The sequence below is a fragment of the Lepus europaeus genome, chromosome 7 (assembly GCF_033115175.1).
Source record: "Lepus europaeus isolate LE1 chromosome 7, mLepTim1.pri, whole genome shotgun sequence".
NCBI classification, from domain to species: Eukaryota; Metazoa; Chordata; class Mammalia; order Lagomorpha; family Leporidae; genus Lepus; species Lepus europaeus.
Window position 1 is genome coordinate 96,864,972 of NC_084833.1, and position 26,515 is coordinate 96,891,486.

The following is a 26,515-nucleotide window of genomic DNA, read 5'->3' on the forward strand; positions in this document are numbered from 1 at the left end:
ATTTTTTTCTGAAGCTTTCACATTTAAAAGTAATCATTGGAAATATAAAGTATTTAAAAATAATATTTGGGAATGTAAATAAAACCAAACCAAACAGTGCATCTATTTAAATCATTTATTTCAACACAAGCATTGTTTTAAATTTACACTGTCTTGCAACACATATTTCATAACTGAAGAACAAGTCTGTGAATAATAACATAAAAGGATTATTTGACAAAGTTTTAACAAAAGTGCTTATTGCTTCAGAAACACAGAACTGACAGTGAAGACAGAGCCATAAAGTGGCAACACATTCACACCTTCTTGGAAAGTAAAATGCGTACATATTTACAATGTGCATTAAGTAGAATATTCTGAAGCATTGTTATTAACAATACACTCTCAGCAATAAGGCCTTTGTAACTCTCTGGCATTCGATGGAAGATACACCCATCCTTACCACAACCTCAAAGACTTTCTTTCATCACCTGTAGTGCATATATTTACCTCCTTCATTAGTTGTCACCAAGGAGAACTTTGTTAGTAGTAACATCCATGTGTTTACAGTGTAAGGGTAAATCTCAATTTTTTTTTTTTTTATTTTTTAATTTGAGAGGCAGAGAGGGAGGGAGAGAAACAAAGATAAAATGCTCTCACCACAGGTCACTCCCCAAATGCTCACAACAGACCGTTGCTGAGGTCAAATCCAAGAATCAAGGCAGGTTTCCCATGTGGGTGACAGGAACCCAATTATTTGAACCATCACCACCTCTCCCAGGCTCTGCATTAGCAGGAGGCAGGAGCAGAAGGTAGGCACTGAACCCAGGCATTCCAATATGGGATGTGGGTGTCTTACCTATTGCCTTAACCACTACCTCAAATACCTGCCCCTAAGTTCTGTTTTAAATGGACTTAATAGTACAAAACTCGAGGTTACAGAAGTCTAATATCTAAACACGTTAATAATTTACAAGGTACTTATTAGTATCGATTCCCTCGTGATTTACTCCACTTACATATTTATTTTAATATTGATTATATCTTTCAGAAAACAAGTTGTAAATATAAAAATGGCCATAATAAACCACCAACTATATCAAAAAAGAACTTTAAAAAGCAGCAGTTTGTATGTTAAAATACATAGACATTTGCTATACTTCTTCAACGAAGTGCTTTATAAAAATGTAAATTTGTAGAAGGTGCTACTTTTATGAATTTGTTTTCTTGATTCTTGAGCCAGACCAACAAGCAAAGATTAAAATAGTGCAACTGAGCAATGGCCATCAATCACCTTTGAATTCAGACAGTAGAGTCCAGTGCAGAAGGCCCAGGCTCCAGAGCAGTTGTTTATCCCTACCTTAACATACCTGTGACATAGCCTGAACCCATTGAAACTCGATTCACTTTTTGTAGCATACCTTTAGACTCAGAGTATTTACTGAAATAAACTTGCAAGCTGATCATTTTAAAAATCAAGAATTTTAATATTAAAATATTAACTGAATATATTAAAATGACATAGAAAACATAGATTATCAGATAAATAGAAAAAAGAATTTATGATCACACATTAGACAAAGAATAAAATATTATTTATTCTTCATCATATATTATGGATCACCTGTCTCCCCTAAAGTTCATATGTTGGAAAGTTAATCCCCTAATTCATATGTTAATGGTATTAGCATCAGGAGGGTGGCTTTGTAAGAGGAAGACTCCAGCAAAGCACTTGCAAGGTCTCACCCTGTCATACCCTGCTCAAGGTTATGATACAACAAGAAGGCCCTTGTCAGGGCCACACTCTTGAACGTTCAAACCTCCAGAATGATGAAACAAATAAACTTCCATTTCTTTGTAAATCACCTGGTCTCAGGGATTTTGTTATAGCAACAGATACCTAAGATACCCTACACATTTGAATTGAAAAGTTCAGAACAATTGATCTTGCTGAGTCTGAGACTGGTCAGACCTTGAAGTATAAAAGCAGTGAGCAGACTGAAGGAATAGCTTTTACATTAGTTACCTCACATTCATTAGTTGTGAATTTCCTGGGAGCAACGTAATCTAGCTCTGGGTGTTTGTTTCTAGATAAGGCAATGATTAGAGGATGATAATAATAGTCTATCATTATTGTTTCTTGCCTTTCTGTCAGTTCCAGATCCTATATACTTCACCACACCTATCATTATTCTTTTTTTTTTTTTTTGACAGGCAGAGTGGATAGGGAGAGAGACAGAGAGAAAGGTCTTCCTTTTTGCCATTGGTTCACCCTCCAATGGCCGCTGCGGCTGGCGCATCGTGCTGATCCGAAGCCAGGAGCCTCATTATTCTTAATTTATATGAATGAAACAGAGTAGGTGAGAAAATGGACCATAGGATTATGTCAGGAAGCAAATATAAAACAAATGAGATAAAACCCATTTGTATTGCTCATCCTACTATTGAGATTCATGATTGCATGCTCTCTGTGGTTCTAGCAAATTATCTTCCCTGCCATTTACTGATCTTTGTCCTGAATTAGGAGAGAAATTGCCAGGTATTTTACATGGGAACTAAAAAATTAGGAAATTCAAATTATCAGTGGCTATCAGAAGTGATTTATTCTTAATAAATTATTGAAAAAAAAAAATGATCAGTGACTGGCCCCCGGGAGCTCTGTGTTACAATTTCCTGAAGGTTTGATAGATGATTCTTTAGAAGAGGCTGTAAATCTCAGAGTGTCAGATCTGGACTGACAGCATTTTAGGGGCTTGGTTAGGGTTCTCATTTTGTATTGGACTAAAATGCCCCACCTGGGGGCCAGCACTGTGGCATAATAGGTTAAGCCTTTGCCTGCAGTGCCAGCATCCCATATGGGCACCAGTTCCTGTGCTGGCTGCTCCTCTTCCAATCTAGCTCTCTGTTGTGGCCTTGGAAAGCAGTGGAAGGTGGTCCAAGTGCTTAAGCCCCTGCATCCACGTGGGAGACCTGGAAGAAGCTCCTGGCTCCTGGCTTTGGATTGGCCCAGTTCTGGCCATCGCAGCCATTTGGGGAGTGAGTCAGAACCAGAGGATGGAAGACCTCTCTGTCTCTCCCTTTCTCTGTCCGTAACTCTCAAATAAATAAATCTGTAAAGACAAACAAACAAAAAACCCACCTGAAAAGAAGTGTTCTAACCTGCAAATAAAAAAATTTGGGAAATGGGTAGTTCTGGGAAAACGGGAAGAACAGTTGCTGAAAGGACTACAGTGCAGGACAGTCTCATGAAGAAATGTTACTTAGTTTTGTCCCTCAGTTCTGTTCCCGAGAAGAAAGTCTATGGCCAAATCCTTGCCTCTATCATTGGGTGGCATGGAGGATGTCCTTGTCTTGATTAAAATTCAGCCCTCAATAATTCAGCCAATCCCCACAACTGTTTTAGAGGAATTTCTAGGAGTGCTAAGAGGGCTTCAGTGACTCATCTATAACCTCACGTGCCTTAAACATGTGGCTCCTGGACTCCACTATGGATATAACCGGATGCCCTTACAAAAACTCTTTTATCTTTGTTTCAAAAAATAAAAGCACTAACTTCCTAAATGTTGATGAATCAAGGAGATGAGAAAGTTTACTCCATTGTCGTTGTCCCTACATTTCATCTAATATCACAAGTACAGGGTGCGGACAGGAAAGGAAAATACAATTTGGCAGCTGTGCTGGGTGATTAATAAATTTTGTATGTACGAGGGATACCATGAGCAAAAATCATAATGAAGATGTAGAAAAGTAGGGAGAAAGTAAAGTCAAAGCCAAAACCATGCAGTGCATTAGAGATTAAAACAAGTGCAGGAAGGTAGGCCAAGAACATATACAAAGGGAGAAGAGAAATGAGACTCATTCAAATCAGGAGTTCATTGTTCTGTAAGTGAGGAAGTGTATATACAGGATGTGGAAGGCAGAGAAGGGAATTTGGGTTGTTTCAGTGCAGACATTGCCCAGACTAGGTATCTTTTATCTCTGTCTTCTCATGGGCATACATGTTTATACTAGCTCCATGATAGACTTTTGGTGAAAAGCTTATGCAGTCTACTGAGAAAAATCTCACAGTTCTGATTCTTTGTCGTTTTCATCTAGGTAGTATTCGTCATCTGTGGTCGTGTCGGTGTCACAGTCTGAGTCTACTGGGTCCTCCTCATAGATATTAAGTGGCTTACTTGGGGACAAGTCACCTTCGGGCACCTGACTCCTAGGGGAATTCGAGCTTAAAGAATCTGGTGGTGTGGGAGAGTTGACTACATCGTCTTTCAGGAAGCCGGGGTTCTTAAGAAAACTTGGTTTCCATAATCTTCCTTGTGTGAGTGACCTCTTTACATTCTCCAAGAAAGCCAACTGTTGCTCTTTCCCAAAAATCCCATAGTCAATAGGTCTGGATATAGAGGTTGTGGACCTGGGGCATGTTTTTGTCCTGTCACCATACAAAGCCCAATTTTCATTTTCATCACGGGAGGGAAGTTCAGAAAATGATTTGAATCTCCGACTGTACCCATTGTCAACAGAGAACTCATTCCCAAGGGTCAGTCGACTCAGGGCATCATCAACAGAGGTGCTTTCAGAAAAATGACGCTCCCTGACTTTCAGAGGCTGACTTTTACGTAGCTTATCACCATGCACATTGATGCTTTTCAAACTCTTTGAGCGATAGAGGTGCGGCTCAGTCCCCATTTCCGGTGATGAAGGATTCCTTTGTCGTTGCTGACAGCTGGCCAGAGGGATGCTTACAGTTGATTTCCAGGCAGGCTCCAGTGGGAAAGGAGAGCTCAGTCTCCTCTGCTGGTTGGAGCAGTCTGTGACCCTGAGGCTGGTGAACGGGAGCTGCGCTGGGACCCCTGGCTCTACTTCCAAAATCCGAGCTGCTGCTGCTGCTGCTGCTTTAGAATCCTCATGCTTTGGTGGAGACGCTGAGGTACTTTTAAACTCATTCTGAAGTACTTGTGAAATGCTGGTAGACCTCTGATCACTGGGGTGTGTAGAAGGTTCGCTGTAGACTTTTACAACCTGGACAGGGTTCTCAGATTTCTCCTCATTCAGCCCAGCCTTACTCAGCCTGCTTTCACCTGTGGACTCCGTGGACTTTGGAGAAGAGTCAGGGAACAGCCGATTATGTTCTGGGGTGCTACGGGATAAACAGCCAAAGCCTGGCCTGCTCCCACTCTGGGGGAAGATGGTAGCTACAAGTCTTCTATGACTTAACTCTTGAGCTGGGGAATTTCTGTTTGCTTTAGACACTTCTGCCAATCTGTGTTTAACCGAAGATCTCTGTCCCCCTTTCTCAAGGTCATCCATGTCGGTTTTGTTTCTTTTATTTCCTCCATGAAGTGAAGGTTGATCCCTTTTGTGCAATGCATCTTCAGCCTTCCTGCCATCTGTTACGTTACCCTCCCGCCCCCCGGGGGGTAACTCTCTCGGTTTAGACTGCAGACTCTTTAAATCCATTTCATCTGGGTGAGTGTCCCCAACAAGCTGTAGTTTATGCAGTGCTGGTGTAAGGGCGAAGGCTTGGCCTTGTGACACACAGAGGGCTCTATCAGTCATGTTTTGGTAACCCGTTCTGCTTTCTCTGACTTCCCTAGGCTCTGATCCAGTGGGGCTATCATCTACGGCTGTGGCTGTGTGCTCTCTCTCAGGACAGTTCCCACTCCCTGTAGCTATAATGGCTACACCACTACCTGCACATTCTCCAGAGCTTCTTCTGGCTTGGGAATTTTCAATGTTATATGGTGAACAGGCTGAGTGATCCCTGTCACCTGTATTAATGGACTGTTGACAATTTTCAGATTTTTCTTCTGTAACTGTTTTTCCCTGGAGCATTACTGACGTATGCAGGGTTTCGTTTTGCAATGTTCCTCCTCTCTCTATCCTACTTTGGAAATCACCTAGAGGAGTTTTAGCTAATTTATCTGGGAGAATCTCTCTGGTTGTACATTCTCTGAGAACATTTGCCTCGGTGGAAGCCATTTCCTGCAAGGTAGGCTCTGCAGGCCTCCTATCTGGCAATTGTGAGACAGACACATTTTCAGTGGGATGAGAAAGACAGTGGATGTTCTGAGCAGAGCTGACCGGCATGTTTGGGTCTCCACACGAAGGTGTTCCTGACTGCTCTCGTGTAGAATAATCTCGTTTGTCTTTTTCTAAAGCATTAGGAGACGTTTCAGTCCCCACTTGAGGTGAGTCTATGAGCGAATCAGCATTTTGTGTGAACTGTTGAAGGAGATTACAGAATTTTTTGCTGGGTTTCCTTGGTAGAGTATAATAGACCGAGACCACCTCGAGACACTTTACGTTATCTTCGTCTCCAGAAACAGAGAACATACTAGTGGTCTTCAATTTATGTAACGTTTTCCCACTTTCATTTCCTGACACATCTGAACAGAAAGGTAAAGGGTCTTCCTTTGAAAGGGAAAACGCACTTGTCCTGGAGGCGGGAATCCTGTGAGCCGCGTCTGCGCATCCGTGCGTGTATTCCTTTGCGGGGTGTCTTTGGGTTAAGAAGGAATCTCTAGCGGATAAGCCTCTGTCGAGAGGGTGCACGATTCTCCCCCAGGGTCCTGGGGTTGCAGCAGGGGCACTTCTGTCTGAGACGGGCGATTTTCCCCCTTCGCCTCTGCCAGGTGAGGCATATGGCTCTGCGGAGGGACAGGAAACAGCCCTCCTGATGAGGAACGGAAGCGGCCCTTTCCGCACGGAAGCAGATCGAAGGGTTTTCATATTTGTCTTCCTCTCCGTGGCTCCAGGCGCCGCTGCGGCTGAGTCAGAGAGCACTTTGGAACAGTCACCTCCTGACTCAGGAGCCCCGGGACTGAGTGGGCTGGAGGTATGCTTCCCTATTGGGTCAGCCACGTTATTTCTGACTTGAAATGGAAGCGGTCCACTCCTAATTGAAGTAGCCAGCGTCTTACTTTCCGACTGCCTACTATTTATTAGCGTACTGGCTGATTTTCTTGGCAAAGTACAATAAATTGTGCCAAGCTCAGAAGCTCTGGAATTCCCTTGCTTCTCCTCAGTGAAGCTACCGTTGTCATTCGAGGGTGCGGATCTGCTTTCCGCTTTGCTTAGCTTTTCAATACAGGATATGCGGTGTCTTACTTTTCCTTTTCCCTTTCCATTCCTGAAAGGAGAGTTTGAATGATGTTTGACAACATCAGCCACTTCGTCATGGGCAGGCCCATGACCATCACTACGTCTTCGGTTTTCTGAGGAACTTACAGAAAGCTGATTAGTTTGGTTCTTGCTGGCACTGTCTTTTTCTTCGGTTTCTCCCAGAGACAGATCTCTGTCTGAAGGACTTCTCTTGGAGGACACTGTAGCAGAAGGACTCGCCAGAGCATCGGGGAAAGAATGACTTGGTGGGGAGGAATCTGGTGACGCACCTGTTGCCAGACCTACAGAATCACAGGGCACTCTGTGCTCAGCAGCCAACCTGCTACCATCGGTAGAATCAGTGGTAGTACCTCGTTCTCCCTCAGTATCTAAGACAACAGGCTCCACTGGCGACTGTGTGTTTTGATTGTCCATAGGTCCAGAGCTCCAGTGGTTATTTTTAATAACGTTTGAAATATCTTCATGACTTACTTGATTTGGGTTAGGGAAAGATGGTGGAACTCTGCTCTCCCGGATGAAAGGTGGGGAAGTTGCTGAGCCAAGATTTCTGTTCCCAGTACAACTCTTATCTTTATGAAGTTCATTTGCTTTATCTGTATTTGATATATAATTTTTGGAGGTATTTTTCTTGGAAAAGATTCTGGGTACCCCTTTTGAACTTACTGTGGTAGGTGTATTGAAATAAAACCTGTCACTCTTGGTGGAGTCCTGGGAGACAGGATTTAGAAACTCAGGTAAAGTGCCAGAGCTCACAGTCTGTGAAACAGGTTGGGATACTTCACCCATCATGTTTGTCTGGTCCATCTTGTTCAGTTGTTTATCTTCTGAAATAGAGTCATCCATGTTTTCCTCATTATTCACCAAAGCATTGGCCGGGCTTTCTAGCAGAGAACGAGCTGAATCATGATTGGTTATACTGACTTCTACAAGGCTTCTTATTGGAAGAGAGACAGGCTTACCGGGAATAATCTTCTGCACAGTGACTGTGGGATTCTGAAAGTAGGGACTCTGAGAATTCCCTTTATCATCAGAAATCTGGGGGAAGAAAGTTTTGAAGGGGGATGCTTGAATCTGAGTAGTTCCAGATGAGTAAGGTTCTTTGTTGACATTCTGCTTATAGTCCAACCCACCAGATTTGATGTAATGGCTTGAGTCAGTCTTGCTACAAACATCTAGTGCACCAAAATGAGGAGTAGACTGGTTTCCATTACCTTGTGATATCTCCGTGCTCTCCAGTGAGGCCATTTGAAAATCAGACTGCCAGGAATGGGGTCCTTCTTGGCTTCTAGAGACATTTGTCCCAGAACCAGGAGAAAGTGATCCCCAGGGTGGAGAAGGGGCACTGTGGCCGTGAACAGCTGATGCAGCATTTGCTTCCATGAAAATCATTTCAAAGTCTCTGTCAGATGAACTGAATAGTTTCCTGCTTTGATGAAAGTCAGACCATGAAGAATGTTCTGCCTGTTGGTCCCAAAAAGGACCTTGTCCAAATCTCTGTTCTCTTCTTTGTCCAAAAGAATTGCTAAAGAAAGACCGAGCAAACGGGCTGTCTTCATGGTAGAATGGCATATTCTCTGAGTTCTCAAATGTGTCAGGACTCATTGCATTATCCATAGGGGCATTTAAACCAACACTTTGGCAAACATTCTGTGAATGGTATAGTTCATAACTTGTATTCTCCTGAGAACATCTGGGATATATATACTCATCAGCAGGGTCAATTTCCATTGGTGACGGTGTCCCCAGGAACTCTCCTTGGTTCTGCCCATCTCTGGAAGAATCTGATCTATTCCATATGATAGATGATAGAGGAGTTCGCTTTGGGCTCTGCTGGGGGCATGGTGGTAGAAACCCCCCTTTTTTCTCAGTTGTGGCTGGAGAATGTAAGCTTCTTGCTGTGAAATGCCTTGTGGCTAATGAGGCTGATCGTTGCCTGCTGTCGAAACACAGGGAAGTACTGCCAAAAGTATTCTTTTGCACATAATCCTCTTTTAAGACTCTGGGCTCCCTTGTCCTGTACATATCATAAATTGTCCTTGTCCTAGGAGAAAAGGTTTTAAAACCTTCCCTAGGAGTTCCTGGTCTTAGGATGTCATAGATAGACATATTGGAAGTCTCATTATAGCGATTTTTGTGCTTTCCTGAGATATTACCATGTGTGTTCTCATTGGAGTGAAAACGGTTGAATTGTGTTCTTGGTCCACAGTTGAGGGGTATTCTGGTATTTAGTGAGCTTGCAGATTGTTCCTGAGCCAGTTTGCTATCCAAGTCATCTAAAACTAAAAGGAGAATATGAATCATTTTTTGGCATGTGATTTAGTTTAATAATAATTTGAATTATTGACAGCCCTATTCAAAAAAACATAATCACTTATCATATTTTACTTTTATATTATTATAAATGTGATGACACTAATTCTGATTTTTTAAGACAATTTGACTTTTATAAACTTGTAATGGAAGTTTCTTTTTCATATATTTTAAAATCATACTTTTTCAAAATATACCTTAAAGATATACATGTAAATTTATATTTTCTTCTAACTGAATTTGAATCATAGTTTCTTTCAGTGCATCTAAATTTCTTGCATTTTGTAAGACAAGTGATAAAAGACAACTAATATATATTGCAGAAATGGTTCCACCGTTGAATAATTAGATAACCATGGTATTATTTAACTGTGACTTTCTGTTTCTTTCATGTCTGCAAGTTGCTGTAATATTTTCACCATCTGGGATTGTTATAGAAATGAGAGTCTGTAGATAACAAAGGATATCTCAGTTGTGTATGTATATATATATATATATTTTTTTTTTTTTTGGAAAGGCAGAGTTAGGCAGTGAGAGAGAGAGAGACAGAGAGAAAGGTCTTCCTTCCATTGGTTCACCCCCAAAATGGCCGCTAGGGCCGTTGCGCTGTGCCGATCCGAAGCCAGGAGCCAGGTGTTTCCTCCTGGTCTCCCATGCAGGTGCAGGGCCCAAGCACATGGGCCATCCTCCACTGCATTCCCGGGCCACAGCAGAGAGCTGGATTGGAAGAGAAGCAACCGGGACTAGAACCCGCAGGCGGAGGATGAGCCTAGTGAGCTGCGGTACCGGCCTCTCAGTTGTACTTTTAAGAGAACAACATTATCACCAAAAGTTTAGTAACTAAATTATAAATATACTTAGATGGATGGATCATAACCATAATTAAAAGTTCTACATAATACTATTAAATGATGTCCTAATGGTAGACCTATTAGCCTATAATATATCATTTTATCTTGCAGTAGGCACAGATCTATCTCACATAGTATTTCAAGTTTAGTAATATTAATATTCTCATTTTATAATGAGGAAACAGATACCAAAGTTGCCAAAGTCACATAGCATTGGGACTGGAGCCCAGGGACTCTGTGTCCTGAATCCATGCACACAACCAGTGTGTAATGCAGTCTCTGGGATAGGAAAGCTCCATTTTCATTTTTTGCTCTTTATGAACCACAAGGATGATTTTGTGGCAAGATGAGCCCAGTGTTATAAGGATGTGAAGTTGCTGTTGTTAAGCAAAGATTACTTTATCTAGTAGAAAGGTCACAGGCTGGTGTCCAAGTCAGGACCTGGGGGCCTTTTTACAGTAGGAGCCAAGCCAAGACCTAGGGCTCAGGCTCTCTGACCACGGGCTCCATGATCTCAGACAAGTCATGACTTATTTTCAGTGACATGGTTGTGGTTCCTCTGAGTTGTCTTATTTATTTATTTATTTATTTATTTATTTATTTATTTATTTTTTTGACAGGCAGAGTGGATAGTGAGAGAGACAGAGAGAAAGGTCTTCCTTTTTGCCGTTGGTTCACCCTCTAATGGCCGCTGCGGCCAGCGCATCGCATTGATCTGAAGCCAGGAGCCTGGTGCTTCCTCCTGGTCTCCCATGCGGGTGCAGGGCCCAAGTGCTTGGGCCATCCTCCACTGCCTTCCCGGGCCATAGCAGAGAGCTGGCCTGGAAGAGGAGCAACCGGGACAGAATCCAGTGCCCCAACCGGGACTAGAACCTGGTGTGCCGGTGCTGCAAGGCGGAGGATTAGCCTATTGAGCCACGATGCCAGCCTGAGTTGTCTTTATTTAACCTTTTTTGGCACCTTTCCTCAATAAAAACCTGTTACAGTTTGAATAGCATCATAATCTCTCACAACTTTTAGATTCTCTAAGACCTACCTTATAAAAGACACTTTTCATCATATTCATGTTATAACAAACACAAATAGATTATGTGTTTATTAATGTTTATTAGTGAAAATAAAATCTGGATGAGGAATGAGTTACAATGTTATTTAAATTGCCAAAGAAGTTTTTGGTTTACAAAAATCTTCCTGAATTACATAAAACTGTATACTCTCCTGGATAATTAAAATTTGACCTTAACTGTACAATGATAGGGACAGTGAGACAGATCAGTAGCTGGGTGAATGGAGTGAGATATTTTTATGGTGTACCAACTACACTAGGACAGGTGCCAAAATATTTCTTAAAAATTTTTTGGGGGTCAGCGCCGTGGCTCACTTGGTTACTCCTCCGCCTGTGGCGCCGGCACCCCATATGGGTTCTAGTCCCCGTTGCTCCTCTTCCAGTCCAGCTCTCTGCTGTGGCCCGGGAGGGTAGTGGAGGATGGCCCAAGTGCTTGGGGCCCTGCACCGGCATGGGAGACCAGGAAGAGACACTTGGCTCCTAGCTTTGGATCAGCGCAGCACCGGCCATTGCAGCCATTTAGGGAGTGAACCAATGGAGGGAAGACCTTTCTCTCTGTCTCTTTCTCTCTCACTGTCTATAACTCTACCTGTCAAATAAAAAAATAAAATAAAAAATAATTTTTTAGGCCGGCACCGCGGCTCAGTAGGCTAATCCTCCACCTTGCGGCGCCAGCACACCGGGTTCTAGTCCTGGTCGGGGCACCGATCCTGTCCCGGTTGCCCCTCTTCCAGGCCAGCTCTCTGCTGTGGCCCGGGAGTGCAGTGGAGGATGACCCAAGTTCTTGGGCCCTGCACCCCATGGGAGACCAGGATAAGCACCTGGCTCCTGCCATCGGAACAGCGCGGTGCGCCGGCCGCAGCACACCTACCACGGCAGCCATTGGAGGGTGAACCAACAGCAAAAAGGAAGACCTTTCTCTCTGTCTCCCTCTACTGTCCACTCTGCCTGTCAAAAATAAAAAAATAAAAAAATAAATAATTTTTTTAAATTTACTTTCGTTTTATTTGAAAGGCAGAGAAAAACAGAGACAGAGATCTTCCATCTACTAGTTCAGTTTCCAAATGCCTGACACAGACAAGGCTGGGTCAGCTTTATGCCAAACCTAGAACTCAATCTGGGTCTCCCACATAGGTAGTAAGGACCAAGGTACCTGAGCCATCATCTGCTACTTCCCAAGGTGTGCATCGACAGCAACATGAATTGGAAGCAGAGGACTTAGGACTTGAACCAGTCACTACACTGTGGGACGTGTAAGTTCCAAATGGCATCCTAACTCCTGGGCCAAACACTTGCCCATGCTGAGGGAGTTCTGAAATCTATTCTGGATTTCCTATTCTATTTAATTTTAAGTTGGTGCTTTTAAGTTTTCATAGCCAACAAAAAACTAATCTTGAGCACTAAGGATCCTAACTAAGAAATTATTTAGGGAATCATTCTGCTGATGTTTTAATGAAAAATAATTTATTTATATCTAGTCTCTGAAAAATATACTCCCTATATCCACCATAAAATAATACAGAGCTATGTCAAAGTATAAGGCAGGGCAAAAAGAAAAAAAAAATCTACCAGAGCCAGTGTCATGGCACAGTGGGTTAAGCTGCAGCCTGTGATGCCCATCCCATACAGGCACCAGTTGAGTTCTGGCTACTCCACTTCTGATCCAGCTCCCTACTAATGGCCTGAGAAAAGCAGCAGAAGATGGCCCAAGTGTTGGGCCCCTTCCACTCAGATGGGCACAGAAGAAGCTCCTGGCTCCTGGCTTTGGTCTGGTCTAGCCCCAGACATTGAAGCCACCTGGGGACTGAACCAGTGGATAGAAGATCTCTCTCTCTCTCTCTCTAATTCTCTAATTCTCTAACCCTCTCTCTCTCTCCCCCTTTCTATGTATATCTCTAACTTTCAAATAAATAAATAAATAAATCCTTAAAAAAGGAAAAAAAAAGTGTAAGTGCAAATCTCTCTTTAAAACATTTGTAACAAAATCTCTTTGCTCTTCGGTCTCCCTTTCAATCTACTTAGGTTTTTTCCTTTAAAGTTTTTGGTTGACTAGAAGAGAAAATACAGGAAAGTATACCAAAAAGGTAAACTAAAAACATTTTATATGGTTGTGCTTAGGTTTACTGGTTAAACAAACTACACCATGTTAGATATTTAAGAGGTGTTTTCAAATACATGATTCTTAAAATTTAGAGAAGGCATTGGACCTTCTGCTAAATGTTTTCTTAAGTTGTTATCTAATGGTTGAAACGGTTTGCTAAGTATTCATGTAATATTGCTATTGTCAGCAAGCGATCTAGGACTTGCTCCCTTATTTCTCTATTCTAAGCCCAACTTGTTCTTTCATTTCTCTATTCTCTTCAAGATAGGAAACTAATTCTATTATGAAGGAATCTGTAGGACGCACAATTTAATCTTTAGACCTTATAAAAGAGATGGCTAACATTTTTCTGTAATAGCATAGCCAAAATAAGAGCTTAAATAATAATCTCATAGCTAGATTCACTTCGCCATCAGCGAAGTATACAGTAAGTAGAAAAAACCTCCCTTTCAGACCAAAGGGAAAGAAAGTTTTAAAGTGAGAATATAATTTTCCTCATGGGCATTGTCTACCTTAGAAAAACTACTACAGAATATGCGTGTGACTATAGACTTGTAGTTCAGGCCACCAAAGATTAGAGATGGGACTTGGGCACTCCCTTGACTGCATCCTCTGGTCTGCTTTAACAAAAACCAGGAGGAAAAGAAAGCTAGGCATCAGAAGCAATGGGTGGCAGGCCTATTAATGGCTGATGTGTACAGTGATCTGCCCTCAAGGAGACCCAACAGGCCAGTCCACTGCAGTGGCTTTCAATGTGGTAAGCCTGGGCTTCAGCAGAAGTCAGCTTGTGAAGAGCACTGGAAGCTCTGCCAAGAGTTGGATCACTGGAAATGGACCTGCCCTGGAGTCGAAGGATGCCCAGGTCAGAGCCACAGATCTTATTGGCTCTAAGCTGAAAAGCCCTTCACTCAGCCCAACTTCCAAAGTGACCACTGCAGCTGAGGGTATGGTCAAGTAGGGTCAGCAACATTGCAGGCAGAACTATACATTTCTTGTTAGAGATGCCACCTGCCTTTACCTAGCCAGCTCTCCTCCCAGGCAGCCAAGTAATGAAAGTCAACAGAGTGCCTTCCCCTAGGAGGTTCACACCTCCCTTAGGATATACCCCATGTGAAGAGATAGGTAGGTCTGGGCCTCTGAATTTACAAGGCCTAAAGCCCACCAGATTATTATCAAGCCCCTTCTATCAGGTTCTATTTGCCTCTCAATCAGAAAAATTACTTGTAGCTTAGACAGCACCTTAGCTCCTCTAATAATGACTCTGTCCTTTGTTCTAGGCCCTGTCTAGTGCACTTGGGCCTCATAAAAAAAAAAAAAAAAAAAAAAAAAAAAAAAAGGTAGAATCACCTGTAATCCTATCCAGAGATAAGTACTCTTAACATCCCCGTGAAATTAAATTAAAGGTTAAGCTGTCATCTGCCACACTGGCATCCCATAGGAGTGCTTTTAAGTCCCAGCTTCTCCATTTCTGATCCAGCTCCTTGCTAATGGCCCAGGAAAGTAGAAATGGCCCAAGTTCGGGGGTTGGAACTGTGGCGCAGCGAGTTAAAGCCCTGGCCTGAAGCGCAGGCATTCCATGTGGGCGCTGGTTCTGATCCCAGCTGCTCCTCTTCTGATCCAGCTCCCTGCTATGGCCTGGGATAGCAGTGGGGGATGGCCCAAGCGCTTGGCCCCTGCTTCTGGCTCCTGGCTTCAGATCAGCTCAGCCACGGCTGTTGTGGCCATCTGGGGAGTGAACCAGCAGATGGAGGATCTCTCTCTCTGTCTCTACCTCTCTCCGTAACTCTGTCTTTCAAATAAATAAACTAAATCTGAAAAAAAAAAAAAAAAAAGGAAAATGGCCCAAGTAACTGGCCCCTGCATACACATGGGAGTTCCTGGCTCCTGGCTTGGGTCTAACCCAGCCATTTGGGGAGTGAGTCAGTGGGTGGAAGATCTGTCTCTCTTGCTCTCTCTCCTCTCTCTTTCTTTGTAACTCTGCCTTTCAAATAAATAAATACATCTTTTAAATTAATTACTCAAAGTCCCATAGGATCCATAATTAATAATGCTTTTTTTACTCACTACTCTCCAAAGCAAGCCAATTCCTGTTCTGATTCTCTTCTTCATTTTCAGAGAGGTCAAGTCTGTCTTTTATTTATTTTTGTTCCCCCTACCTCATAAACAGTAGCTCTCCTCTACAAGCAAAACCTTCATTTCAGGACAGAGGTTTTCTTTCTGGTGGCTGCCAGGAGCCATCCCACGGATCTCACCGAGGGACGCTCCAGGGACCTGACTTTGAACTGACTCTCTGGCTGGCTCTCTTACCTGACCCTCACCAAAGGGTGGAAGGGGCTTGCGCTTCCCTAAGGTGAAGCTGGTGGATGCCTTAACTTTTCCAATGGTCATGTTTGTTTTGAGGCAGAGTAACCCACATAAAAGTGAACTTTGATTATACAAAAATAAGGTACATGTTCATGAGGTACTTTTGGAGTCTGTTTCAGTTTTTATTGCTATCTGTTATACAAGGTTAATTGTTTAACAACAATTAGATTTCATCACAGTGCATTTATGTCCTCATTGGGAACAATGAAAGTCTATATAAACAGCAGACTTTATAGATGTATTTCCTACAGATGCATTTTCTTTTTACCTGAGGTTAAACTTTAAACATTATTACTCGTCCATACATATATCAGTCCTGGATCTGAAACTATTTGCTTTGATTATATTTAATTGTAAAGTTCTTTAATTTTTGTGTTAATAGCGTATATCAACATCTTCTTCAGATAAGGTAAACAAGAGGACTTCAAAAATAAAATACAGGGCTTGATATGTTGTTGAACAGTTTAATATGAACTGTAATTATCATTTGCTTCCTTTTAGTATCAGGATTTGCAAAAATGATTTAATGCACAGACTTACCTTGGAAGAACTCGTTCTCCAGGACTGAAATATCCCATGGAGGAGGAATGGTACCGCCCTCCCTCATGACTGCTGGGTTGGGGACAAAAGCACGGTCAACAGGTTGATTTTCCAGGGGTGAATTGACTATTTTTGCCTGTTAATTTGAAATTAGAAGACATGAGATTATTTCTAGACATTCTTGAACCAGAGTATTCACATGTTCCCACAAGAATGTCTCAAACTTAAAAGCCCTTGTCTAAGGATTACAAATCAGTTTTCCTAACCTATAATTTATTTACTTCTCAACTTAAAAAGTTTCCTTATTTTTTCCATTTGCAACTTATGGAGGTCTTCTCTGTGCCCTACATTAATTTTTTTGATCATCTATGCTCAGGCAAGACACTGAGCCTCTGTCTGACAAAGCTTCCTGCCAGTTTATACTGCACAGCAAGGCTTTTTTTTTTTTCTTTTTAAAAAGATTTATTTATTTGAAAGTCTGAGTTACACAAAGAAATAAGGAGAGGCAGAGAGAGAGAGAGAGAGGTCTTCCATCTGCTGGTTCACTCCTCAATTGGCCGCAATGGCCGGAATGCACTGATCTGAAAACAGGAGCCAGGAGCTTCCTCTGGGTCCAGGGGCCCAAGGACTTGAACCATCCTCTACTGCTTTCCTGGGCCACAGCAGAGACCTGGATGGGAAGAGGAGCAGCTGGTGCCCATAAGGGATGCCAGCACTGCAGGTGATGGCCTCACCCACTATGCCACAGTGTCAGCCCCGACACAAGACATGCTAAGGGAAGACTTCTAAGTGACAGGAAACTGACCTCTGTTAAGTTGGCAGTGTTGTCTATAAGGACCCAATGGGCCAGGATTTTGGATTTTCTAACAAATTGTGCTTATTCTATCAAGATCCTGTTAGCTGAAGCTTATGACCTTGATGGACTTAGGATACTCCATGTTTCTATCCAGAGATCATTTAGAATGCCAATTTCCCCTATCACCACCACCATAAGGAGTTGATTGAATACTTCTGAAACAAATGGACTGAAAAGTATTTTTTTTCCTAGGCCATCGCTAGTTTTAAAAGGCTTAGGAAAATGATATAGAACTAATGTACTTTCTTAACTAGCAAATGTCTACCGATTTCATCAAATCCAGTCATTGCCCTACTTTCAAGCTTTAATTTGCCTTCATAACCTCAGGGGAATTATCCACTCCCACACTTTCACTCTCTTTTGCCAAAACTCTGTTTGCATTTCCTCTGTCAAACTGGCTCAGTCACTCATGACTCCACCTTAAATCACCCTGCACTTGCCCTTGAACAAGGCTGGCCACCTCCCTTTTAGTCTCTTTAGCTTCAGCTCCTGGTTCTGCCCAGGCTCTGATTTCAAATCCCTCTGCTCAAGTCTCCCCTTTCTCTCTGGTGCTCACTGTCAGGTTTCATGTCATCTCTGATGCCTAAGATCACATGTCTAAACTTTCTTTTTTTTTTTTAACTTTTGTTTAATAAATATAAATTTCCAAAGTACAGCTTATAGATTACAATGGTTTCCCCCCCATAATTTCCCTCCCACCCGCAACCCTCCCATCTCCCGCTCCCTCTCCGATTCCATTCACATCAAGATTCATTTTCAATTCTCTTTATATACAGAAGATAAATTTAGTATATATTAAGTAAAGATTTCAACAGTTTGCACCCACACAGAAACACAAAGTGTAAAATACTGTTTCAGTACTAGTTGTAGCATTCATTCACATTGTACAACACATTAAGGACAGAGATCCTACTTGGGGAGTAAGTGCACATGACTCCTGTTGCTGACTTAACAAGTTGACACTCTTGTTTATGACATCAGTAATCTCCTTAGGCTCTTGTCATGAGTTGCCAAGGCTATGGTAGCGTTTTGAGTTCACCAACTCCAATCTTATTTAAATAACCTTTTGAAAGCTCCAACTTTTTACTTTCTCTATCATGAGTCTATCCTATTCTAAAGCCCAAGTCCTCTTTACCCTGAATTCCTCACAAACTCGTGTTTTCATTCCTGCTTGTTTTCTTTCTCAAGGTCTAGGTTAGTTATTTCTTATAGAAATTTGCCCACATTTCATTGACTTGGGGTGTTCAGTTCCATGGAGAAGCCACAGTTGAATACTCACAAAGATTTAGTAAGCAGGAAATGCTCTCATGGTAATGTATTGACCATTGGATATAATTTAACAAATACTAGAAGTAAAACAGAAACTAGAAGTAAAACATAACTACTAATTGGAGGTAATAAAATCCCAAGCTAATCATTTGAGAAATCAGATCAGTTAAAATTCATTCTCTTCACTCTTAAGGACACCAAGGTGTGCTCTTTTGTTCCCCAATGACTCTCCAGCCTGTTAACTGTGATGAGAAATCCATTCTTTCCAAATCTGCATGTCGGTAGTAGACACAGAGAAGACAAACGAGATGAAGAGAGCGCCAAACGTCATTGTTTTTCAATCATTTAACACCCAAAGAAACTTGAACTTTCCTCTCTTTACACTGGCATCTACTTGTGGGCTCCCAGATCACCTCCTTTACAATGGAAGTGGCCCGGAGCAGGCGCTGAGCTTCAGACAGAGCTCGGTCTGGCCTTAGAGTCCCCTCAGAGGAAAGCTCCAGCCTGTGGAGTTGCCACAAAAGGTGAAGCCTGCTTCCCACCATCAGCCTGGAGGAGGAGGATCAACCTTTTTATTTATTTATTTATTTATTTATTTATTTGAAAGTCAGAGTTACACAGAGAGAGGAGAGGCAGAGAGAGGTCTTCCATCAGATGGTTCACTCCCTAGTTGGCTGCAATGGCCAGAATGCACTGATCCGAAACCAGGAGCCAGGAGCTTCCTCTGGGTCTCCCACGTGGGTGCAGGGGCCCAAGGACTTGGGCCATCCTCTACTGCTTTCCCAGGCCATAGCAGAGAGCTGGATCAGAAGAGGAGCAGCTGGGACTAGAACCAGCAACCATATGGGATGCCGGCGCTTCAGGCCAGGACGGTAACCTGCCGCACCACAGTACTGGCCCCAATCAACTGTATTTTGACAGCAAAATTGTGTCAAATCCTTTTCCAATGTCCATGTAAGCCTTTCCTCCCATCTCCCTGCCAGTGTCCTGAACTCCAAGCTCACTACTCAGTTTCCCCAAATCCTTTTTTTCTGCTGCTTCTCCTGGAAAACAGAAACTCATCCTTGAAAGTCCAGTTTATATATCACCATCTCTGTGAGCCCAACACCAGCAGAGTTGCTCTCACGGTATTTTAGGCACCCCGGTACGGCGCCTTCCATGTCAGGCTCGGTACTGCCTTCCCACTGAGACTTTACTGTACTCTTCTCCCTTCCTCCCACCACAAAGTTCAGTCTCCTCTCTGATCTAGGAAACCAAGGGTTCAAAGACACACGAATTGAGTCCCTGAAGTGGGCCAACCTCTAAAATGCCAAAGAAAAAACAGTATTTGCCTTTTTATCACTGGCACCTAGCATGGTGTCTAACATATAAGAGGCGACTAATATCCAATCCTATTCTCACAATAACATTTCTCTCTTCTGGACTTCTCTAAAACATTTTTGTGTACTCATTTGCTCTCCTTACATTTGAACAAAATTACACATTTATTCAGGTTTTAGTACTTTATTTTTTATATCTTCTCTCATTGGATCCTTAAAACAGATTTGTGGGGGCTGGCGCTGTGCTGTAGTGGGTAAAGCTGGCACTGCGAGTGGCATGGGTTTGAGTTCCAGCTGCTCCACTTCCGATCCAGCTCTTTGCTATGGCCTGGGAAAGCAGTAGAGGATGGCCCAAGTCCTTGGATCCCTGGACTCACGTGGGAGACCCAGAGGAAACTCCTGGCTTCTGGTTTCAGATCGGCACAGCTCCGAGCATTGCGGCCAACTGGGGAGTGAACAAGTGATGGAAGACCTCTCTCTCTCTCTGCCTCTCCTTCTCTCTCTGTGTAACTGACTTTCAAATATAAATAAATCTTTTTTTTTTTTAAATCTCAGTTGCATTCTCAAATATAGTACATAAAATAGACCACGCAGGGGCAAACATCAAGGCACAGTGCATTAAGCCTCAACTTGGGTCACATGCACTCCATGTTGGAGTGCCTGGTTTCAGACCCGGTACCTCCACTTTTGATCCAGCTTTCTGCTAATGCAACCTAAAAAGCAGCAGATGATGCTCAAGTGCATGGGCCCCTGACACCCACAGGAGAGACCTGGATGGAGCTCCAGGCTCCTGGCTTTGGCCTGTCCTAGCCCTGGTTGTTGTAGCCACTTGGGAGTGAACCAGCAGATGGAAGATGTCTCAGTCTCACTCTCTCACTGTCTCTCTCACTGCCTTTCAAGTAGATGAAAAGAAATACATAAACAAGTTTAAAAAAAAAAAAACAGGCTAAGCAAAATGAGGCATTTTACACAGCTCCAATTCACTCTAGTGACACTGTACTGATACTGTCTGCAATTATGACATGGCTAGACAAACACGCCGTCTGTCACAGAGTAACCTTAGTTTAATTGAGAGGCACCTAAGGCAGCCAAACCTGCAGAACAGCTGTGGGAGCTGAAACCTAAGCTCACTGATGTTATCAAATGCCTTAGTAAAGTCAACACATTAATTTTTCAAGGTGTTCCTTAATTTGTTCTGTGTCTGTTTTCTGACACAGGTCATATCCTCCAATGTACCTTGTTGCTCGAAATCACTCATTCATTTCTTCTTTCAGTTACGGGGTATTCAGGTTGGGTCAGGCAGTGGGGCTGTACAGGTGAGTGTGACACTGACTCAGAGCTCACACAGGCCCAGCATGCTAAGTGCATCCTGGAGGAGTGCCCAGGACCACTGGGCTGTGATAGTAGCACCAAATAGTAGGCTCTGCCAGAATTTGTTCAGAGATGAGGAGTGGTCAAGTGGCCCAGGTCATCAGTTTAGCTCCTATTCTCAAAGATGGTGACTACTTCGACTTTGGATTCTGCATCTGGAAGGAGATAGTTCTCAGCTGAAGGCCATTTGTTCTCCAGGGACTATTTGGCAATATCTCGAGACATCTATAGATACCAAACATCCTACACTCCAGTATACAGGACAGCTCCTCCCAACTGAGAATTATCTAGCTCACAATGTCAGTAGTGCTGAGGTTGAGAGAAACCATGGTCTACATTATCTTTAAGTTCTTTCTACTTCTAAAAATTTTGTTTTCTGAAACTCTTTGGTTTTTTTTACAGCTTATGCAAATGTTTAAATAATAGTTTTTTTTTTTTTTTTTTTCCTGAATGGAAGGTCATCTAATAATGTAGTACAATCTTCCATAAAGTCCTGGATCTCCCTTGTGGCATTCCTACCAGGCTGCCACCAACTAAGTAATGGGAAGCTCACTGCTTCACATCTTGGCAGGAGTCCCTGGGGCTTATTTTAGATAGTACTTTCATTATTTTCTCTCTCCTATTAAAAAAAAAATTTTTTTTAAATCATTTTACTTGAAAAGGAGAGACAGAGACAGAGAGAGGTTCTCCATCTGCTGATTTATGCTCCAAAGTCCACAACAATCAGAGCTGGGCCAGGCCAGAGCCAGAAGCCAGGAACTCCATCTGAGTCTCCCCAGTGGGTGGCAGGAGCCCAAACACTGAGCCATCCTCTGCCGCCTTCTGGAATGCATTAGCAGGAAGCTGGGTGAGGAGCAGAGGCACCAGGACTCAATCCAGACCTTTGATGAGATGCAGCTTAACACCCTGGGCTAGAATACCTACCTCTCTCCAAACGTTTTATAAGAGAAGTCTTCAAAACAATTATAGAAAATGAAATGTGTTTTATTAGAAGACAACACATAGATTTAAAAAATTTTGCACCAAAGTAAACATATCTTAATTCCCCCTCTCTATGAACTTTTTGTAATACCCTTGTAGGTATTAACTGAGAATACTAATCTCTGGTTTGGGTTTCACTTGTTTTCCCTAAAGTTATTCCATTTTAGATGGACTTGCTCTGAGCAGTGAAATGGTTAATACAAGTGGCAATCAAGAATATCAAAGAAAGATACGGAGAAATCCATAGACTGGATTTGCAGATCCAGAGAATGCCAAAACAGCACTATTTTATAATTTTTAGGCATTTGCATTGATTTTTGTATTCTTCACCTACTTCAGACTTCACAGCTTCCCAGTGGGAGAGGAGGGTCATCTGGGCACTTCTCCCAGGAAACCTGAGAGTACAGAAGTGTCCGGCAGCAAGCTCTGTCCTCTGGCAAAGCTGCCTGTGGAGGCTGTGCCGCTTCAGTCTTCACTGGCTAGAGGAGAACCTGTGCAAGTGGCAAGCCACTGAGGTCCATCGCAAACAGGGCTGGGGCTGATGAGATGTCCACATTATTCACTCTTGGGTGCGGAATTATAGAGTCCCCAGTTTTCTAATCACGACTCCACCATTTACTAGTATTCACTTGTCCATGGTTTTAAATGCTCTAAGCCTCAGTTTATCCATCTTTAAAATAGGCACAATAAGGGTATCTACCTCATAGATTTTCTCTAGGGGTTAAATGAGACCATCATTATGAAGAGCACGGTTGATGATCCATTAGTGGCCATTAAGAGGAACAGTGTGGGTGCTGGTGTCATGGTTGGGCAGAAGCACAGACAGGCGAGAAATAGGTCAGTTTCATTATCCAGAGGCTCACTTTGGTTTCTTACATAAAGAACCTTGTTTAGATGCACTCCTCACCAGAATTCTAGTCTATGCTCTTTCAGGGGGAGAGAGAGAGAGAAAGAGAGAGAGAGAGAGAGACTAGAACCAAGATTGTAGGCAAAGGAAAATGCCTCTGCCCTGCTCCTGCACTCTTAGATTCCTTCCAAACTCTACGTTTCATCTCTAAACCACACAAGTTCCACAGAAAGTCAGAAGCATGTCTAGATAGAAAGTGAAGACTGGAAAAGCAGAAGTGAAAACTCACAACTTCACCATCTCAAAAGTATGTGAACACATTAGTAAATTTAAACTTAAGCCCTTACTGGAATACCAAGCTGGGTCAATCTCTACACGGAACATATTCTGGTCAAACACATCTTTCCCCTCAGTGGCTCCTTCTTTGAATACAAATGATGATCCTACTCAGAAAGCACCCAGTCTAGACTCACGCCGCCTTGCAAAGTGGTTGCAGCTGCTTCTGGCCTCGTCCTTTGTCCAACCCTTTAGGGCTACACAGGAGTGACATGGTTTTACTCCTTCCTGGCAGAGCCTACTGTTTGTGCATTGTGGTAACAAAGCAACTGGAAATCAACCATGATTGGGAAACTTTGTACCGTGGAGGAGAAAGCTCAGCTTCTAAGTGCATTCATAACTGCACTCTTAGGTGGCCACCAACCTGGGATTTCATCAACTGAGTATCTTGGCATAGCCTGCAACTTCCTGGCTACTCACCGCAGTGGTTCCCTTCCCAGTGACAGAAGGTTCTACATGGTCATCGCACCTGTGGAAAGAATTTCAAATAATTTCTTTCAAGAAGAACTTAGGTTTTTTTTTTTTTTTTTTTTAACAAGGAGAAAAATCAGCACATTTACCATTACATGTTAATATCTTAGGATATATTCCTAATTTACTATAGAAGGATATTTCTTGGTTAGTGCATCATTGAAAAAAATTTCAGAAACCTTTTCTTATGATTTTTTGGAATAAATATTTGATTTTTGTCAGTCAAGTAGCCAAGAAAAAAATTATATGATGGTGCATTTGTATTTGAGCTTAGCATAAAAACATCATAGCAAAAAAGATTACATTTGTTAAGTGTTTATGTCAGGTACCTGTTCTCATGCTCTAGATACACGTTCACTCACTTAAATGTATCACTCTCCTGAGGGAGATATAGAATTCTTCTGTTTTGTAGACAAGAGATTGCACATACAAAGAAGTCAGAATGCATGGCCCAAGGTACACAGTTACAGGCTAGAAGTTGGGCACAGGCTGTCTGAATCCAGACTCTTCCTTCTTTTTATTTCCTTTTATTTATTTATCTTTAATTGATACATAATTATACACCTTTATGGAGTTCCAAGTGATATTTCCACACTTGTATACCTTGTGCAATGCTTAACTCAAGATAAGCCTATTCATGCAAACATTTGTCATTCCTTTGTGGTCAAAACACTTAAAATCCTTTCTTCTAGCTTTTTTTGAAATACACAGAACATTATCATTATCTGTCATCACTTTACTGTGCAACAGACCACCATAACTTATTCTTTCTAATTATACGGCCCTCTTTTTTTTTTTTTTTTTTAAGATTCATTTATTGGAGGCCAGTATTGTGGCATGGAGGATTAAGCCTCCACCTGTGAAGCTGACATCCATATGGGTGCCGGTTCGAGATCCAGCTGCTCTACTTCCAATCCAGCACCCTGCTAATGCACCTGGGAAAGCAGCAAAAGATGGCCCAAGTGCTTGGGTCCCTGCACCCTCATGGGAGACCTGGAAGAAGTTCCTGGCTCCTGGCTCCTGGCTTTGGCCTGGCCCAGCCCCAGCAGTGTCACCCATCTTGGGAATGAATCAGTGGTTGGAAGATTCTCTCTCTCTCTCTAAATCATTCGCTTATTTGAAAGGCAGAGTTACAGAGAGAGAGGGAGAGGAAAGAGAAATAGAGAAATCTTCCATCCTCTAATTCACTCCTCAAGTGGCAGCAATGGCTATGGTTGGGCCAGGCTGAAGTCAGGAGCCTGAAACTCCATCTGGAGTTCTCCTACTTGGATGGCAGGGGCCCAAGCATGTAGGCCATCATCGGCTTTCCCAGGTGCATTAGTAGGGATCTGGACCAGAAGAGGAGTAGCCAGGGCTTGTATCAGCACCTGTATGGGATGTTGGCATTGCAGTCTTTTGTTTAACCTGCTGCACAACAGCCCTAGCCCCAGGGGCCTTCTCTCTTAACCAATATGGTGCACAGACTCTTGCAAATAAGAAACAGATTTTCTGTTTATATTTACTTTAAAGAGCAATTAAGTCAAGATCAGATTTAACAATCTACAAGAAGTTTGTTTAGAAGGTAAACCCAATTAAAATTGCTTAAGGATATTTAGTTTTATAAATATGATTGATTAGCTTATGATGAAACATTTTGGAGGTGAACAAGCATGATTTTACTGTTTATTTTACTTTCAAATTCAGAGATAGAGAGCATGTGAAAAATTTATAAGACCTAGTTCCAAAATTGAGATAGATTTTGGTCTTTTAAATCTATAATCTTACGTTCAGGGATGCTCTGTCTGAATGTTAGATCAAGATTTTATAGACCATGACTCAGAGCTCTGTCTAAAATCAGGCCCTCTCCTCCACGAGAGAATAGCAAAGGGAATCTAGAGTCCGGTGAATTGGGACTCTCAGATCAGTCAAAAGTGGCAAGGTACAGTGTTGTCTTTCATTCAAACTCCTATTGCTTTGTGCTTCATGCAAGTTCTGCATAAAATCTAGGAGGCTGGTGTTGTGGTGCAGTGGGTTAAGCTGCCACTTGCAATGCTGGCATCCTATATTGGTGTGCTGGTTTGAGCTCTGGCTGCTCTACTTCCAATTTGTCTTCCTGCTAATGCACCTAGGAAGGCAGAGAAGTTGGCCTGGATACTTGGGCCCTGCCATCCATGTGGGAGACCCAGATGGAGTTCCTGGCTCCTGGCTTTGGCCTGGCCCAGCCATGGCTACTGCATCCATTTGGGGAGTGAACCACTGGATGGAAGATCTCTCTCTGTTTCTTCCTCTCTCTGTTGCTCTTTCAAATAAATATAAATAAGTAAACAAATAAATCTTTTTTAAAAAACTAAGAGGTCAAATAATTTTGTAGTTTGAAAAACAACTCATTAATAGAGTACCTAAATTGTAATGTATTTGAGTGAAATGGACATTTTGAGATTCGATTATTGTTTACTGCCTTTGTCTCTTCCATTGAAGAACAGTGTTTTTGTTTTTTTTTCCTCTTCATACTATTTGTTGAACTCTTTTATTTAGTGTAGGCTTAACTATAAATCAACAGATCTTTGTAAAAATAAAGAGTGGGGGCCGGTGCTGCGGCTCACTAGGCTAATCCTCCAAGTGCGGTGCCGTTACCCCGGGTTCTAGTTCTGGTTGGGGCGCCAGATTCTGTCCCAGTCACTCCTCTTCCAGTCCAGCTCTCTGCAGTGGCCCAGGAAGGCAGTGGAGGATGGCCCAAGTGCTTGGGCCCTGCACCC

The 26,515-nt window shown here is 42.5% G+C and overlaps 1 protein-coding gene across 1 annotated transcript in view; it reads right to left on the minus strand.

Annotated features, from left to right (window-relative positions):
- Positions 1–1,545: 1,545 nt before the first annotated feature.
- The window catches only part of EXPH5 (exophilin 5), an 86,552-nt gene continuing 61,582 nt past the window's right edge, over positions 1,546–26,515 (minus strand). Inside the window, exons 4-6 of the mRNA XM_062196967.1 lie at positions 23,730–23,778; positions 16,331–16,466; positions 1,546–9,377 (exon numbers count right to left, since the gene is read on the minus strand). Of these exons, the coding sequence (XP_062052951.1) occupies positions 4,042–9,377; positions 16,331–16,466; positions 23,730–23,778 (5,521 nt within the window). The 3' untranslated portion in view covers positions 1,546–4,041. The remainder of the gene's footprint in view (positions 9,378–16,330; positions 16,467–23,729; positions 23,779–26,515) is intronic.